This window comes from Acinonyx jubatus, chromosome A3, assembly GCF_027475565.1.
Source record: "Acinonyx jubatus isolate Ajub_Pintada_27869175 chromosome A3, VMU_Ajub_asm_v1.0, whole genome shotgun sequence".
NCBI classification, from domain to species: Eukaryota; Metazoa; Chordata; class Mammalia; order Carnivora; family Felidae; genus Acinonyx; species Acinonyx jubatus.
Genome location: NC_069388.1, coordinates 116,739,827 through 116,757,481, shown reverse-complemented (window position 1 = coordinate 116,757,481; position 17,655 = coordinate 116,739,827). Strand labels below are relative to the sequence as shown.

The 17,655-nt window shown below is 45.7% G+C and overlaps 1 protein-coding gene across 3 annotated transcripts in view; it reads left to right on the top strand.

The window, feature by feature from the left end:
- The window catches only part of DPYSL5 (dihydropyrimidinase like 5), a 101,538-nt gene that overhangs the window by 39,020 nt on the left and 44,863 nt on the right, over nucleotides 1-17,655 (top strand). For all 3 annotated transcript variants that reach the window (XM_053201111.1, XM_053201110.1, XM_027033384.2), the window contains one exon: nucleotides 6,380-6,644. In XM_053201111.1, the coding sequence (XP_053057086.1) occupies nucleotides 6,384-6,644 (261 nt within the window). In that variant the 5' untranslated portion in view covers nucleotides 6,380-6,383. The remainder of the gene's footprint in view (nucleotides 1-6,379; nucleotides 6,645-17,655) is intronic.

The window sequence follows — 17,655 nt, the reverse complement described above, 5'->3', positions numbered from 1 at the left end:
TTCTCAGGTTATGAAAGGTAACCCAAGTTTATTGTATATAGTTTGAAAGTACAGAAAACTATAAATAACATAAGAATCGCCTGTAACTCTTCTATCCAGAGCGAACTCTAATGACCTTTCTTTAAACTCAGGTAGACCTGACTATGAACCCGATCCTTCTCCTGGAGTGGTGTGGCCTTTAATTTCCAAAACTTGTGTTTCTTCCTCTTAAGATGGGGCTAATGTTCCTGCCTCGTTCCCACTTCTCAGGGTTGCCCCGTGGTTGAATGCATGGAAAATGCCAGACACGGGGTGTTAGCTTACCAAGAGCTATTGCTCTCGTTTCTCTTGAAGAAGATACCCTTGAAGAAGATACCCTTGGCTTTTGACGGCAGCATCAAAGCTAGGACAAGAATCCCCAGTAATTTATTATCGCATCGCCCTTCAAAGTCCTGACCCTCCAGGTGTATACTCTGAAGTATGTGTTCTAGATTAATAAGCAAGTCAATGTTCTCATTTACAACACTGACATAAACAATTTGCCAGCATAAATATTCCTACTTTTCCTCTTTAAAAGGTGAGGATTATATATTTGCACAGAGGGCTGGGGCGGGGGGGTGTCTTCTTTCGGCCGCCCCTACCACCACCACCACTTCCCTCTTCTAGTGCAAACTGAGAAGGTGCGTCTCTTCTTTCGTGGTCACACTTGGCCTTGACTTCGTAATGAGAGAGAGGGAGATTGCATCTCTTAGGCTCTCCGGGCTTCCTTTGGCCAGAGTGCTTATGTCCATCACCTGAGAACAAACTCATTTCCTAGTTGCATATTAAATTAAAACTCCAGTTTTCAGGTTTTAGGACAAAAGATCTGAAATAATGTTCAGCTTCCTCCCAGCTTCAGGCAATAAGCTTGTGGCTGTGACGGTCCCATTTTCCCATCTCTCCAGCCTGACACCTCACCGCCGCCTCTGTGCCCAGTACCTTCCTCACTAGGAGAGAGGCCCCTTCTCCCCAGAGCTTGGAATGATACCTGGTGGGGAGCAGATGTTCCTGGGAAACAGCTGTTGTGGTCCACTCCCACCACCTGTGTTGTTCCCCAGCACCGCCCCAGCAGCAGCCCCCCCAAAGGGCCAGCCCCTCCTAACAGCAGGAGAGCCTGGTGGTTGACGCTGTGAATAAGCACAGTAAACTTTCTTGGTGTTGAGATTCCAGGCACTCCAGACTGGTCATCTTGACAAAAACAAACTGCTTAATCAAGTGTATCTAGGAGAGCAGGCTAAGATCTCCAGATAGCTGACTTACCTCCTTTCAAGAGGTATTCCTTCAACAGGTTCTAAAGCCTTTTCATCCTGGGACACAGCCTCCCCACAACTTATCTGGTGGCAGGCAAATGAAATGGCAAGAAGAAGAGGACATCTGTTGGTGCCTCGGCTCTGTCCACAGGTTTTTGCTGTATTGGAAAAGTGACGAAAGCTGAGCATTATCCTGAACGTAAAGTTGCCAGATATCCCAGGAAACAAATATGGAACAGCCTACCATTCACTGCTTTAAACCACTTGATCATGTTGCGGGTGTAACAAGTGCAGCAAGGCCATTCATTCATTTGTTCACTGGTTTTGAGTATCCTATACAGGAGGCTGGGGATGAGGAGGGAACAGAAATAATGATCATTGATTATACTGTTGACTTGGAGGACCTTAGTTCACAGATGCAGATAGACTCCAGGGCCATGAAGTCTATGAAGGGGCAGGGAGTCAGGAAGTCTTCTCAGAAAGGGGGACAATTGAATTGGGTCCCGAAGAATAAGAAGTTTACCAAGTAGAAAGGTGGGCTTCATCTGAGCCTTAGGGAGACCCTGCAATGGTGAGGTCTCCATCCCCCTGGTCAGACTTTGTCCTATATTTTCTAGGCCTAAATGACAATCATCTGTGTTCAGATACCTAAGGGTCAAGAGAGGTGTAGATCCAACCAAAGTGGGCTCCCTGGACAGAATTCTGATTCACTCACCGTGACCGCAGCTGTCTGAGCACCGACCCCTTCCCCTGTGTACCTTCCCCTTCACGCCTCCAGCCCCACAGTGACTCCCCCATACCTCCCCCACTCTGCTCACAGCCTCTTGCTCCTCGATGCTCCCAGGAGCTCCCACCTCCAGATGTACAGAGAGAACAGCTGTATATTCTTACCTCTTCTGCATCTTCACATATCTTCTTCCTACGAGCCTTGAACTTAGCCTTTCTTGAGTCTGTTTCCTCTTCTGTGGATGGGCATGATAATAGCTTCCTCACAGATTTGTTGGAAGGATCAAATCAAATAAACTATGTAAGTTGACAGGGGCCTGGCTTCCATTGATGACGGCCATCATTCTTCCCATGCTGCAAGACCTTATATCACAAATAATCTCTTGTTCTCCTAGAACTTCAATCTTTCCTTTGACTCTTTCCTAGCTGCTTGAAAAATCTTGGGTCTTCTCTGTCCTAAATTAGTACCTTACCTCAGCCATATTCCTCAGCCCATTTTATGGCTTCTTTTATTCACAAAGAATTGACAAATTCCCACAAACTTGCCTTCAACCACCATTTATCAAAGACTTGTTCATCTCCAAAACTGGTCAAGATCTCCTTGTGGTCCCTATTCCCCTCCACTGCATGGCCACATTTAATGCTAATGGAAGGGAGCTCCAAGAGGAAGAGAATGGTTAGTGGTCAAACGTGGCCACTCAGTGTATGTTCCATTTTGAGTTGATTTTTGTATAAGATTTGAGATTTAAGCCAAGGTTTATTTTTTGTCTATGGATATCCAATTGCTCCAATACCATTTGTTGAAAAGACTATCTTTCCCCCCCACCGCCATCGAATTGCTTTTTTGTAGCTTTATCAGAAATCAGTTGACCATACTTGCATGGGGATATTTCTGGATCTTTATTCTGTTCCACTGATCTTTCTGTCTATCCCTCCATTCATATCACAAAGTCTAGATTACTGTAGCAATGTAGTAAGTCTTGAAATCAGTTAGGCCAATCCCTCCCACTTTATTCATCTTTGTCAAAATTATTTTAGCTTTGTCATTTCACATAAACTTTAACAATAAGCTTGCCTCTATCTACAAAATATTTTTGCTGAGATACAAACTACATTAAACATGTATATCCATTAGGGGGAAATTGATATATTACTATGTTGGGTGTTCCAATCCATGAACATGGTATGTCTCTCCACTCACTTAGATCTTTGATTTTTTTCATCAGCATTTTGTGGTTTTCAGCATACAAATCCTGTATATGTTTTCTTAGATTTATGCCTAAGCATTTAAAGTTTTTTGCATCATGTATATGTGTTCATTGCTAGTATATAGAAAAACTAACTTTTTATGTTGGTCTTTTATCTTGCATTCTTGCTGAACTCACTTGTACTAGCATTGTTGTTTTTGTTTTTTTTTTTTTTAAGAGAGAAAGCACGAACTGGCAAAAGGGGCAAAGGGAGAGAGAAAGAGAACCTTAAGAAAGAGAACCTCTATGCTCAGCATGGAGCCTGATGTGGGGCTTGATCCCACAACCCCAGGATCACTAACTACCAGAGCAGAAACCAAGAGTCAGATGCTCAACCGACTGAGCCACCCAGGCACCCCCAGGAGATTTTTTTTTTTTTTTGTAGATTCTTTGGTATTTTTTACATAGACCATCATGTCATCTACATATAGAGACCGTTTTATTTTTTTCTTTTTTGATCTATATGAAATATATTTCCATTGCTATTTCATTTCATTCGTTTATAGTGCTGGCTAGAATTCCCTTTATTGACTAGCAGTGATAGTGGACTGCTCGCCTTATTTCCAGTGGAGACCCTCGCCTTATTTCCAATTATAGGCAGAAAGCACTCAACCTTTTTTTTTTTCTTTTTAATGTTTATTTATTTTTGAGAGATAGCGCACGAGCAAGGAGGGGCAGATAAAGGGGGAGAGAGAGAACCCCAAGCAGGCTCTGAGCTTGTCAGTACAGAGCCCAACGTAGGGCCCAAACCCACAAACTGTGAAATCATGACCTGAGCCAAAATCAAGAGCTAGATGCTCAACCGACTGAGCCACTCAGGCACCCGAAGCATTCAGTTTTTAATCATTAAGTCTTATGTTAGCTATAGGTTTTTCACAGGTGTTCTTTATTAAATTTAGGAAGTTAACTTTTATTCCTACTTTTCTGAGAGTTTTTATCACGAATGGATGTTGAATTTTGTCATATGTTTTTTTCTGCATCAAATGATATGATTATGTGATTTTTCTTCTTTAGCCTGTTAATATGGTGGATTACATTGATTGAATTTTCAAATATCGAGCCAACATTGCATCCCTGGAATAAATCCCATTTACATGGTGTAGAATTCTTTCTTTTTTTTTTAATTTTTTTAATGTTTTTATTTATTTTTGAGACAGAGAGAGACAGAACATGAGTGGGGGAGGGGCAGAGAGAGAGGGAGACACAGAATCGGAAGCAGGCTCAGGCTCTGAGCCATCAGCCCAGAGCCTGACGCGGGGCTCGAACTCACGGACCGCAAGATCGTGACCTGAGCTGAAGTCGGATGCTTAACCGACTGAGCCACCCAGGCGCCCCTACATGGTGTAGAATTCTATTTACACATTGCTGAATTCTACTTGCTAATATTTTGTTAAGAGCTTTTTTTTTTTTTTTAATTTTTGAGAGACAAGAGTGTGAGCAGGGGGAGGGGCAGAGAAAGGGGGAAAGAGGATCTGAAGCAGGCTCAGAACTGACAGCCCAATGCAGGGCTCTAACTCACGTGCTGCAAGATCATGACCTGGGCCAAAGTCTGATGCTCGACCGACTGAGCCACCCAGGCGCCCCTTGTTAAGAACTTTTTAATGTATATTCATGAGGGATATTACCCTATAGTTTTCTTTTTTTTGGCACTGTCTTTGTCTGGCTTTGGTATCTGAGGAATACTGGTTTCATAAAATGAGTTGGGAACATTTCCTTCTCTTCTGTTTTCTGGAAGAGATTGGCATTAATTCTTCTTTAAGCATATGGTAAAGTTCTCTAGCTTTTAAAAATAGTGGTTCCAGGGGTGCCTGGGTGGCTCAGTCAGTTGAGCATCTGACTCTTGGTTTAGGCTCAGGTCATGATCTCAGGGTTCATGAGTTTGAGCCCCACATTGGTCTGTGCGCTGACAGTGCGGAGCCTGCTTGGGATTCCCTCTCTCTCTGCCCTTCCCTCCCCTGCTCACTCGCTCTCTCTCTCTCAAAATAAATAAATAAACATTTTGAGAGAGACTGAGACAGCGCGAGTGGGGGAGAGGCAGAGAGAGAGGGGGACAGAGAATCTGAAGCCAGCTCTGCTGACTGCAGAGGGCCCGACGTGGGGCTCAAATCCACAAACCAGGAGATCATGACCTGAAGCAAAGTCCAACGCTTCACCAACTGAGCCACCCAGGCGTCCCTAAAAATTTTTTTATAAGTTTATTTATTTATTTAGAGAGAGAGAGAGAGAGAGCAGGAGAGGGGCAGAGGGAGAGAGAGAATCCCAATCAGGCTCTGCACTGTCAGTGCACAGGCCAATGCAGGGCTCGAACTTGAGAACCGTGAGATAATGACCTGAGCCAAAACCAAGAGTCAGACACGTAACCAAGTGAGCCACCCAGGCGCCCCCCCCCCCCACAAACTTTTTTTCAAATAGTGGTTCTGGGGGACCCAGTCTGGACCACATAAAGCTGAATCTCTGGGGGTGGAGCTTTAGTGCAGGTGCTTTGCAAAGGCTCTGCCAATGAGCTTATTCATGTGCAGCCAGCTGTGGAGCTTAATGTGGTAGTAGTGGCCTTGAGGCAGACATGGGAGAGCCAGCTGGAGCCGAATCCACCTGAAGAATGACACGGATTCAACAACTGTGAGGCTTGGAGAATTTGGCTCTGTGAGACACGCCCCGGGAGCCCCTGATACCTTTGGGACCATATGGTACAGTGGGGACACTGTTCACATAGACCTGTGGTTTGACTTGACTACTGAGAAGCCATAAATCCCTTACTCAGCAGTTTCAGCTTTCTGATTGGTAAAATGCCACTCCTTGGGTTGTTCTGGGACTAAAACAACACAGTAGATAGGAAAATGCTTTAGAACCTACACATCATTTTGGGAAGGTAGACACTGATGTTTCTTTGGGCCCCGGATGCACCCCTACTGCCACTGTGTCGTGATTCCCAATAAGTCTCACTATGAGGTCAGTGGGAGGCTTGTGACCCCAGCTGGTTGTAGGACCCGTGTTCTCAGGCCATGGGGAAACTTCCTCCCCCTCCCTGCTCACTTACTCTGCCCATGGGGTTTGGACTCTGATAGGAAGAAGTGGGACCTTGGTTACAGTGAAAAGGGACTTTGACCTTGACTGGTGCCTCCCTTTCACCCTCCATAGGAACATGCTTGCCAATTCAGGCAGCGTGAGGATTCTCATCAAGGGAGGCAAGGTGGTGAACGATGACTGCACCCACGAGGCTGACGTCTACATTGAGAATGGCATCATCCAGCAGGTGGGCCGTGAGCTCATGATCCCCGGAGGGGCCAAGGTGATCGATGCCACTGGGAAGTTGGTGATCCCTGGAGGCATTGACACCAGCACCCACTTCCATCAGACCTTCATGAACGCTACATGCGTGGACGACTTCTACCACGGGACCAAGGTAATGTTCCTGTTCGCTGAAGGTGCGTTCCTTCCCTTTTTTGTGGGGTTGCTCCAGACTAGACCCATGTGAACAGGATGCCCCTGCTGTATTGCTAAAAGGACGAGGGTGCTCTCATGGGGCCACTGTGGCAGCTGACATAGGAAATTCCAGGCTAGATGTCATAGATCTCCATGACTACCGAAAAGCAAGTATGTAAGCCTGTTTTACCGATCACATCACTTACCTGTGTGCCGAGGCCGGGAACTGATTTTTATTTTTATATGGTTACATCATGTAATGCAGACCTAGAAGAAGAAGAGAACCATAGCTGGTGTTTGTTGCTATGCATGTATGTGACAGGGAGTGTGGTATTGATCTGAAGAACTCCTTTATGGATGATCAGCTAAATTAATTCCCCGAAGATTGTGAAAAATAGATATGCTTCTTCTAGATGATTTTAATGGCAGTAATTATGAAACAAACATGGCTAGCGATCTTGGATTATCTCTCCTAGCTTGTTCATTATTTTTAAAAACAGCTGGAAAAAAAAAACCAAAAAACCTGGTAGTGGGGCCTCTTTTAGAGGGAGTTGTCGTGGGCAATATTTACTGTTATTGAGCTGAGCCAGAGCTGTGGTATGTTGCTGAATGCAGAATACGAAAACCAAATGAATTAGGAGGAAATTAACATTTTGCAAAAAAAGTCACGTGTGGATTCTTTTACCCTTCTGTGCTCCCGAACCTCTGTTATTGCTGTCACTCCTCTGTATTGTAATTACCTGTCACATGCCAGCCTCTCCCTGAACACCAGACTGTGGGCTCGTTATGGCCTTGATGATATTCCTCTGCTTTCCCAGATCCTGGCACTGACCAGAAACCGGAATAACTACCCAGTAAATGTTTGTTGACTGAATAAGTGAACAGTGCTTATACATCAAAGTTACCTATGAAGGTTTTTTACCTTTTTTTAAAAAAAAAAATGTTTATTTATTTTTGAGAGAGAGAAAGAGAGAGAGAGAGAGAGAGAAGGGGAGGAGCAGAGAGAGAGAGAGAGACAGAATTTCAAGAAGGCTCTGTGCTACCAGCACAGAGCACAATGTGGGGTTCACACTCATGAACCAGGAGATCATGATCTGAGCCAAAATCAAGAATCGGACACTCAACTGACTGAGCCACCCGGGTGCCCCTGAAGATTTTTTTAAATGTAGAATTAAATCAATTTCAAGGACCACAAGTCCCTGACCCTGGAGGCAGCCTCTTCTACTGTCTGACCTAACAAAGGAGTTGGACTCTAACACTCTCTGGGCAAAAGGGATCCACTAGCTACCGGTCCGGGGGCTGTAGTCAGCCCTCTGTCCTACTTTGGCCCACAGCCTCAAATCCCCACGGCCCTCCACCCTAAAATGCTGCCTCTGCTCTACCGGGGCTTCTCAGGGAGCCCTTCTCCCATGCTTAGGTGTCTCCCCTTAGGATCCATTTCCCTGGGGGTTCAGAGGCTCCTGCTAGGCAGTGACCAATGAGACTCTGCAAACCCACCCCTGAGGAGTCTGGCTCGGGCAGGCAGAGGCTGGCCTTGGGGTCACAGTTCTATGGGCAGTTGGCCTCTAAGGTCTCCCTGAAGATACGTTCCCATCCTGCTGCAGGAGCAGCAGACCAGACCCCCGGACGGCTGAGCTGTGAGGAGTCACAGCCGGCTTGCCATAGCCCAGCCGGTTCTAAGGCAAGGATGGGCTCAGGACTAATACTCCAGAATCCAGGGCCAAATCTGCCTACTCTAGCAGAGCCCAGAGAAGACAGGCAGTAGGCAGACCCTTCCTGCTTTCTCTTCTGAGAATTCCCCCAGGGCCTGTGAGTAAGGCTTCACTGAGGAAATGGGGAGCCCCAGCCCCATCAACTTCTGCAGGGTACACGAGTGGCAGGACTTTTTTGAAGGGAGTGAGCACATCCACTTCACCGTCCCCAAGTACTGGAGCCAGGCCAGGCCTGTTTGATTTATGGTCATCGTACTGTTATTTTTGTTGAAGCAGAGCATATATACAGAAAAGTATGCAAACTGTAAGTATGCAGAATTGTCACAACTGAACACACCCTTGTAATCAGCACCCACATTGAGAAACCAGACTTTACCAGCACCAAAGTGCCCCTCCTTATGCCCCCTCCCAGTCACTACTTCTTACCAAGGATAACCACTATCCTGACTTTTTATACCATTGTTTGGAAAAAAAAAAAAAACAAAACAAAACAGCTTAGCAATCCCTATCAAAGTAACACCAGCATTCTTCACAGAGCTAGAACAAACAGTCCTAAAATTGGTATGGAATCAGAAAAGACCCCGAATAGCCAAAGCAATCCTGAAAAAGAAAACCAAAGCAGGCATCACAATTCCAGGCTTCAAGACATATTACAAAGATGTAATCATCAAGACAGTATGGTAGTGGCACAAAAACAGACACACAGATCAGTGGAACAGAATAGAGAACCCAGAAATAGACCCACAAACATGGCCAATCAATCTTTGACAAAGCAGGAAAGAATATCCAATGGAAAAAAGACAATCTCTTCAGCAAAAGGTGTTGGGAAAACTGGACAGCGACATGGAGAATGAGCCTGGACCACTTTCTTACACCATACACAAAAATAAGCTTAAAATGGACAAAAGACCTGAACGTAAGACAGGAAGCCATCAAAATCTTAGAGGAGAAAACAGGCAACAACCTCTTTGACCTCAGCCACAGCAACTTCTTACGGAACGTGTCTCTGGAGGCAAGGGAAACAAAAGCAAAAATGAACTACTGGGGCCTCAAGATAAAAAGCTTCTGTACAGTGAAGGAAATAATCAGCAAAACTAAAAGGCAACTGACGGAATGGGAGAAGATGTTTGAAATGACATAGCAAATCAAGGGTTAGTATCCAAAATCTATAAAGAACTCACCAAACACAACACCCAAAAAACAGTCTAGTGAAGAAATGGGCAAAAGACATGAATAGACACTTTTCCAAAGAAGACATCCAGATGGCTAACAGACACATGAAAAAATGCTCCACATCACTCATCATCAGGGAAATACAAATCAAAACCACAATGAGATACCACCTCACACCTGTCAGAATAGCTAAAATAAACAACTCAGGCAACAACAGATGCTGGCGAGGATGCGGAGAAAGAGGATCTCTTTTGCATTGCTGGTGAGAATGCAAACTGGTGCAGCCACTCTGGAAACAGTATGGAAGTTCCTCAAAAAATTAAAAATAGAGCTACCCTACGACCCAGCAATTGCACTACTAGGCATTTATCCAAGGGATACAGGTGTGCTGTTTCGAAGGGACACATGCACCCCAATGTTTATAGCAGCACTATCAACAATAGGCAAAGTGTGGAAAGAACCCAAATGTCCATCGACTGATGAAGGGATAAAGAAGATGTGGTGGATGTGGCGTGTGTGTGTGTGTGTGTGTGTGTGTGTATAATGGAGTATTACTCAGCAACCAAGAAGAATGAAACCTTGCCATTTGCAGCAACATGGATGGAACTAGAGGGTATTATGCTAAGAGAAATTAGTCAGAAAAAGACAAATGTCATGTGACTTCACTCATATGTGGAATTTAAGATACAAAACAGATGAACAAAAGGGAAAGGAAGCAAAAATAAGATTAAAAACAGAGAGACAAATCATGAGAGATTTTTAAATACAGAGAACAAACTGAGGGTTGCTGGAGGGGTGTTGGTGGGTGGATGGGCTAAATGGGCAAGGGGCATTGAAGGAGGACTCTTGTGGGGATGAGCACTGGGTATTATACGTAAGTGATGAATCACTAAATTCTATTCCTGAAATCATTGTTACACTATATGTTAACTAACTTGGATGTAAATTGAAAATAAATAAATTTTTACAAAAAGATCATAGAAACCAAACAAAACAAAACCAAACCAAACAAAACAAAACAAAACCCAACAGCATAATTGAGATATAATTCAGACATCATACAGTTAAGTAAGTAAGTAAGTAACTAAAGTATAGAAGTCCATGATTTTAGGTATATTCACCATAGATTGGTCCTGGCTGTTTATATAAATAAAATTAAGTGGTTTGTACCTTTGCATTAGCTTCCTTTGCTCAGTATTATTTTTGTGAAATTCATTCATATTGAACTTACTCACTTTCACTGCTTTATTGTTTGATGTACCACATATTGGCATTATCAATGCCAATAATACCGTTGCTATGAATGTTCTTGTACATCTTTCAGCAAATGTATGATCACATATCTGTCGAGCACATTCCTAGGAGTAAAATTGCTGGGTCATAGGGGTACATGCGCTCAGCTTTAGGATAGGCCACCAAATTATCTTCCCAACTGATTGTAACAATGAATACTCCCAGCTGTAATATAAGAGAGACCATAGTATTTACCACCAACAGGACTCTGATTACCACCGGGGTCCCTGCTGGGGTCAATTCTGTAGTGTGCTCGAGCGTCGCGCCCAAAATTGTAGCTTTCTGGCTCCTGTCTCCACTTGGGAGACCTTCAGTCTAAGGTCAGATGCCATGCTGTCACCACGCTGTCTACCAGCCTCTCAGAGGGCAGGCTGGCCTTCTTTGTCTTATTTTTCACATTGTCATCTGCCGGGACCTCATTAGCCAGGAGTGGCAGGTTTTCCCCTGAGAGCCTTTAGCTCTTTATAGCTGATGAAACCCCAGCACACGCATCTTTGTGCAAGTTGGTGGGTAACTCCTGATCTTTTCCAGGCTTCTCATCCACGGGAGCAGCTGCCTCTGCAAAACACGTAAAAGCCCCTCTGTGATTTAAGGCCCCCCAGTGCATGTCAGGCCCTAGTTGTGCAGTGTTTAAAGGCCCAAAGATCCTACGCCACGCTGGCTACCGGCATCCCCCAAACCAACCCTTTGTTATGTCCGTACTAAGCAAGATTGGATCTTGACGCCCTTGTGCTCGAGCCCTTATATTGAGCATCTGTTTCCTAACATAGCCCCTGACTCAACCTTCCCTGGATCCCATCTATAGACCCTGCCCAAAATTCTGCCACAGTCTCCCAGCCTCCCAAGAGCCGGTTTCCTGCCCCAGTACTCCCACCCCTCCATTCCTGGATTTCCCCTTCACCTTGGTGCTCCTACAGGGGGACACTTGGGCTTCCTCTTTCTTCTAGTCGCTGACCATCTCCCAGGGAGAGAAAACGCTCTCCTGTTGCAGTGCTGCTCCAGGGACATGTCGATTTAATTATTCACATGGCCTGTGGCACTCGTTCAGAGGCCATGCACCATGATAGACCAACGCTGACCTACTTTGTACATTCTAAGAAAGGTAGCAGTTGATTGGCTTGAAGCATCTGGATTTATAATAGAATAATAATCCTAAGAAAAAGCTCACCCGAGTGATTATAGCCTAGAGAGAAAGAGAGATCAAGTTGCATCTTTTTGTTCTTGTCCGACAGATCTGCGGGGCCTTGAACTCTGCGCCCCCTAAGCTATTGCGTGCCTGTCAATTTGGCGGCAGCAGCCAGGGCTGGGAAAACAAAACAGTTGAAAGCCTGGCTCTTCCGAGAGCATCTGGGTCTCCATTGTACTGGGTCTAAAGGGATTTCTCTAGCACTTTAACAAATGCTTCGTCTGCTTTCAGACGCTGTGGCAGGCGCTGCCTGGCACCCCTGGCTCTGCATCCCACGCGCACAGCGGGCCCTTGATCCTCCTCCCCGCCTCCTCACACCCTCCCGACCTGCGGGCCCTGCCCTCCCCGGCCCAGAACCTAGGTTTCCCGGAAGCGGAGCGCCAAGACCACCTGCTTGTTAATAATGCAGACCCCATTGAAGAAAGAGCTTGTCTCCCGCGGGGAGGCAAGGCCAGGATTTCAGATGGGTCATGAGGTCTTTTATTGTTATTCTCCTTAACTTACTTATAAGTTATATTTATTCTCTTGTGTGTAGCTAATGCTACATAATGAAGAATGTTAACGCAGGGTCTTGAGATCCACCCCACCAATGGCTCTCCGCAGCGAGGTGGGAATATCAGAATCAGGCTTTTTAAGCTATAGGCACAGCCCCTTCACTAAGATGTTGATAGAGGGGGCAGGCATGGGCAATCGGAAAAAGCTTCCTAGATGCCTTTTCTGCTTTCCCACTTCTCCGAAAATATATTAAGCACCACAATCTTGGCCAGTGGTTTTCAACCCTTAGAAACAAATTACAGTAGAACGACTCGGGGAATTTTTTACGACACCAGTACCCAGGGCCCATGCCAGACTGGTGAAATCCGTGCCTCTAGGTCTGCCTCTTCCTCCATCAGTATTTTTTTTTAATCTTTTATTTTATTATTTTTGAGAGAGAGAGTGTGAGCAGGGGAGGAGCAGAGAGAGAGAGGGAGACAGAGAATCCAAAACAGGCCCCAGGCTCTGAGCTGTCAGCACAGAGCCTGATGTGGGGCTCGAACTCACAGACTGTGAGATCATGACCTGAGCTGAAGTCGGACGCTTAACCGACTGAGCCACCCAGGCGCCCCAATCATCATCAGTATTTTTTTTAAAGCATCCCTGATGATTCTGACACTGGCAGGTGAATTAATAAGGAACTTTCTCCGCTGTTTTGAATAGTATATGTCCTGGCTGTTACTGCTGCCGAGCTGGCCCTCACGTCTTCTTTGAAAGCTGGGGCCTGCTTTGCCTGCCCTTGCCGGTCTTATTTATTTGCTTCTCTCCTTCCATTCACATTCCAGGGTCGTCAATGGGCTCCCAAATCCCAGCCTGGGTCTTAGAATGCCCGTACTTGCTAGAATTCGCTGGTCCTGTGTTCTTCCCTCCTGTCTGTATCCCATTGACATCATCAGTGAGCGAGAAGTTGGCCATGATAGACGTGTCATTAAACGGAAGTCTGGCTGGGTCTGTTCCTCTTTGTGGTCCCAGAGACTCCCTCTCGCCTGTGCCAGGACCATCTGGTCATAGAGACAGCCTCCCATTAACTCAAAATCAGCATCAGCAGGACATCTACTCTTTTCTACAAGAGAAGCCAAATCCAAGAAGAGTGCTTGGGCTAGCATGAGATCAGCCAAGGGGCTGTTCGATGGCATAGGTTTGGAGAGCCTGCCACATCCCACCCCCCAGTGGAGGGTCCTGACCCTCCCTCCCCTTCTGTCACTGCAGAGGACCGGGCCCTATCTGGCAGAGTCATGAAATGGGACAGGCTAGTACATAAATAAATTCCCTTTGGTGTCCAGCCTGCCAGCATCCTTACCAAGGAGCCCATTTATCCACTGGGCAGGCTGTTTTTCTACTTTGCTTTTGAAATTTGCTCTTTTGGAATTAAACCTTTCAATGGTGTTCACTTTTTTTTTTTTTTTTTTTTTTTTTCCTCTTGACTCCAGTACTCTGTCCATTTCTGTTTAATTCGGGCCAAAATGTTTTTCCAGTCTTTTAGCTCTGCAATAACTCTGTTTATCAGGACCCAGGTTCCTATGGTCTGGCTTATTAATTAATGCTCCCGAATTCACTTATGTCTTCATTCCTGTAAAAAGCTGGAAGGGACCTTAGAAATCTAGTTCCACCCTCCCATCGATGGAAAATGCATGAGTTGCCCCAAGTCTCAGAGATAACTGGGCCAGAACGCAAGTTTCTCAGTCTGAGGGCCTTTTCACCATTTTCACCACGCCACTCAGGGGCTCTCCTGAAACCCCAGAGTTGGATAGTCACCCCTTTCGGACCGCCAGCTACCTCTCAGTGGGCTGCATACAGATAGTTTCCTTGACGCTATGGCCTGGACCCGACGAAATCGTCACAGACCTGACGTGCATTGCAGACCGCGGAGTGAGCTCTTTGCCATCCTGAAACGGTGGCTTTATAAAACCCCACCCGTCACTGGAGGAGTAACAAACATCCTCCTTAGATGTTGACAGTTTCTGCCATTTACAAACGGGTGTCGTGGGGCTTAAAGGAGGATGCATGAAAGACACTTCCCACAGTGCCTGGCACAGAGCGTGCGTACGATAAATGATAAATGTTGGTCCCTAGGGTGTGACTGCCTGTGTCCACCCTAGGCCTGGCCTTGGCTCTGTCTTCGGTCTCTTAGACCCACCCATTTTAGCTTTGCGATGAAACTGTTCCACTGCCCGTCTAGTCCCTGTGCTGCCTGGGTCCCTAGCTTTGCCCGCAGGACATCCTGATGGGCCTTCTCTCAAAAGCCACCCTCCTCCCATCGTGTTTTCCTGGGCCAGATGCTGCCACACCATGCCTGTTCTTCCCGCCGACCTGCCACCCTTCTGGCACGGCTGTGCTGGTCAGGATCAGCACAGCTGGGCTCCCCTCCCTCCTCTGAATCACTTACAGTCACACTAAAGATCTCCATGAGTGCCTCATGAAGTGGCTTCCCCTTCTGAGCCACCTGGAGGCCATCCCTCCTGCCTCTTCCAGTGGAACCTGGCACCCTGGCAGGCGTTGTACTGGTTTTCTACTTCACGACAAATTAAAACAATACCTATTTACCAGCGCCAAGTTCTGTAGGTCCGAAGTCCGGGCACAGTGTGGCTGGGTCCTCTGCACAGGGTCTCACAAAGATACAGTCAAGGTGTCTGCTGGGCTGCTTTCTCATCTGGAGTTCAGAGTCCTCTGCCAAGCTCACCTGCCTGTGGCAGAATTCGGTCGCTAGCAACTTGAGGGCTGAGGTCCCCGACTCCTTGCTGGCCACCTGCTGGGGGCCCTTCTCAGCTGCTCGAGGCTGTCACCATTTCCTTACCACGTGCCCACCTCCATCTTCAAAGCCAGAAGGAGACTTGCACTTTGAATCCCTCTCCTGTTTCAAATCGTTCTGACTTAGAATCTCTTTTGCCAGAAAGAGCTCGCCTGGTTAGCCTCGGCGCATGGAGATCCTCACCTGTCCCATATGACATAACCCGTGGGTAATGGCGTCCCATCTGATTCACGGGGCCCCTTCCACACTTAATGGGAGGGATGTACAGAGTGTGGTCCCTGGGAGTCCCCTGCCTACGGTTGGTGAAGGGGAACACATGCAAAACCATGGCCATCCTACAGACTGTTACCCTCGTCTACCCCCACCTCACCGATTTTGCTTAAACTACTTAAGACTCCACATTTACTTTAAAATAAATAAATAAATAAAAAATCACCTTGGCCACCCTTCACTTCACAGCTCTCTGTGCCTCATGTCACGTTCCTGCTTGAGACCCTGCTGTGACTCCCTGTGGTCTCAGATGTCAAGTTCGGGTGTCTGGGTCTTCACCCTGGGCAGCTCCCCATCTGACCTTACCTGTCCATGCAGTCCGCGTTCCCAACACGTGCCCATGCATCAGCAAGGTGGTTTTCTCTCCCTGTGACCATCCCATGCTCCCCACTGCTGTCCCTTCCCACCATCCATGGAAACCTTCAAGGCTTACCAAACTCCTGTCACGTTCTTCCTCCAGCTAATTCAGATCCTGGATCCCACTATCTCCTCCCCAGCCAAAATAATTTGTCATCTGGGGCTTTCAAATTGTTTTGTGTGGAAAGTTTGTCTTCCAGCTAGATTGAAGAATATTCCAGGGGCAGAGACCACCATTTATTTTTAGCTCATGACCCACCACAGACCCACATGGCTTGAAACATAGAGTAGTTGTTCTCAGAAACAGGTGAATGTCAGCAGTGTGGTAGTAATGAGCAAAGACAGGGGGAGACCACTGGAATCTGCATTTCAGCGCATGTTTACTAGATGTGTGATTTGGACAAATTCACCTCTCTCTGTCTCTCAGTTTCCTTCTCTGGAAAATGGAAGATTATAATAGTATTTTATGCGTGTTAATTGAGTTCCTATTTGTAAAGAACTTAAAATAATACTCAGTGCTTACTAAGGACTCTATGAGGGTCCATTAAATCAATCCATCAATCACCCAGTTGTGCTAATCAAGGACCAACCCTTGGAAAACCATTTGTACAATTTCCTCCTGAGCCTATTACATATTTAACCGTTAGGCATCACACAGGAACTAAAACATTGGATTCCATTTCTACTGTTAGGTTAATGATGTGTGTTTTCGGTTTCAAATGGAGTCTAATAGTAATGGTGATGAATTCCAGATAATTTTCTCTCTTCTCTCTTTCTCTTAAAAGCAGAAATAGCCAGTCAAACTCTGCAGGCACTCAGGAGCTATTTAAAGATGCCCTGCTTCAGATCAGTTATCTTGTTTAACAAAACCTTGCCGGCAACTTCTTTCTATGTCCGCATTAATTGGGAGGCAAAATGTAGGCCAGGTTGACCCTTCTTAGAACAAATGTAAGAGGAAATCTATCGTTTCTTATAAATTTTATATCTCGTATTGGAAAAAAATCTCCTGTGGTGACCGGGCAACTCCTCAATTTCTAGAATAGTGTTTGCAAAGAATTTATCTATACAGAGATTATTGAATCTTAATAGAATAGAAATAAACGCCCCCTCTGTGATCCTAGAGGTACTGGAAACCTCTCATACCTCGTATGAGAAGTTCTGCTTTTATATTCTCATCCTTTGAGGTTTAAAAAAAGAAAATAAAGGGGCGCCTAAGTGTCTCAGTCGGTTAAGTGTCCGACTTTGGCTCAGATCATGATCTCACGGTTCGTGGGTTCGAGCCCTGCGTTGGACTCTGCTGAATGCTTGCTCAGAGCCTGGAGCCTGCTTCAGATTCTGTGTCTCCTTCTCTCTCTGCCCCTCTTCCACTCGTACTCTCACTCTTTCAAAAATAAATAAATGTTAAAAAAAAGAGACGAAAAATACATCATCTACTGTATGTATATTTCAGTGACACGTAGTACATGAATGGTGTGTTTTTTTCCTTTCTTTTTCTTTTCTTAAAACCTGCATATTTTTTAGTCGTTCAAGAAATCGTTGAACACAGCCCATGGAAAGCTTCAAAAATCTTTTTTCTTTGTTTATTTATTGAGAGAGAGAGAGAACACGAGCTGGGTAGGGACAGAGAGAAGGGGAGAAAGAGAGAATCCCAAGCAGGCTCTGTGCTGTGAGATTTACAGACTGTGAAATCATGACCTGAGCCCAAATCAAGAGTGGG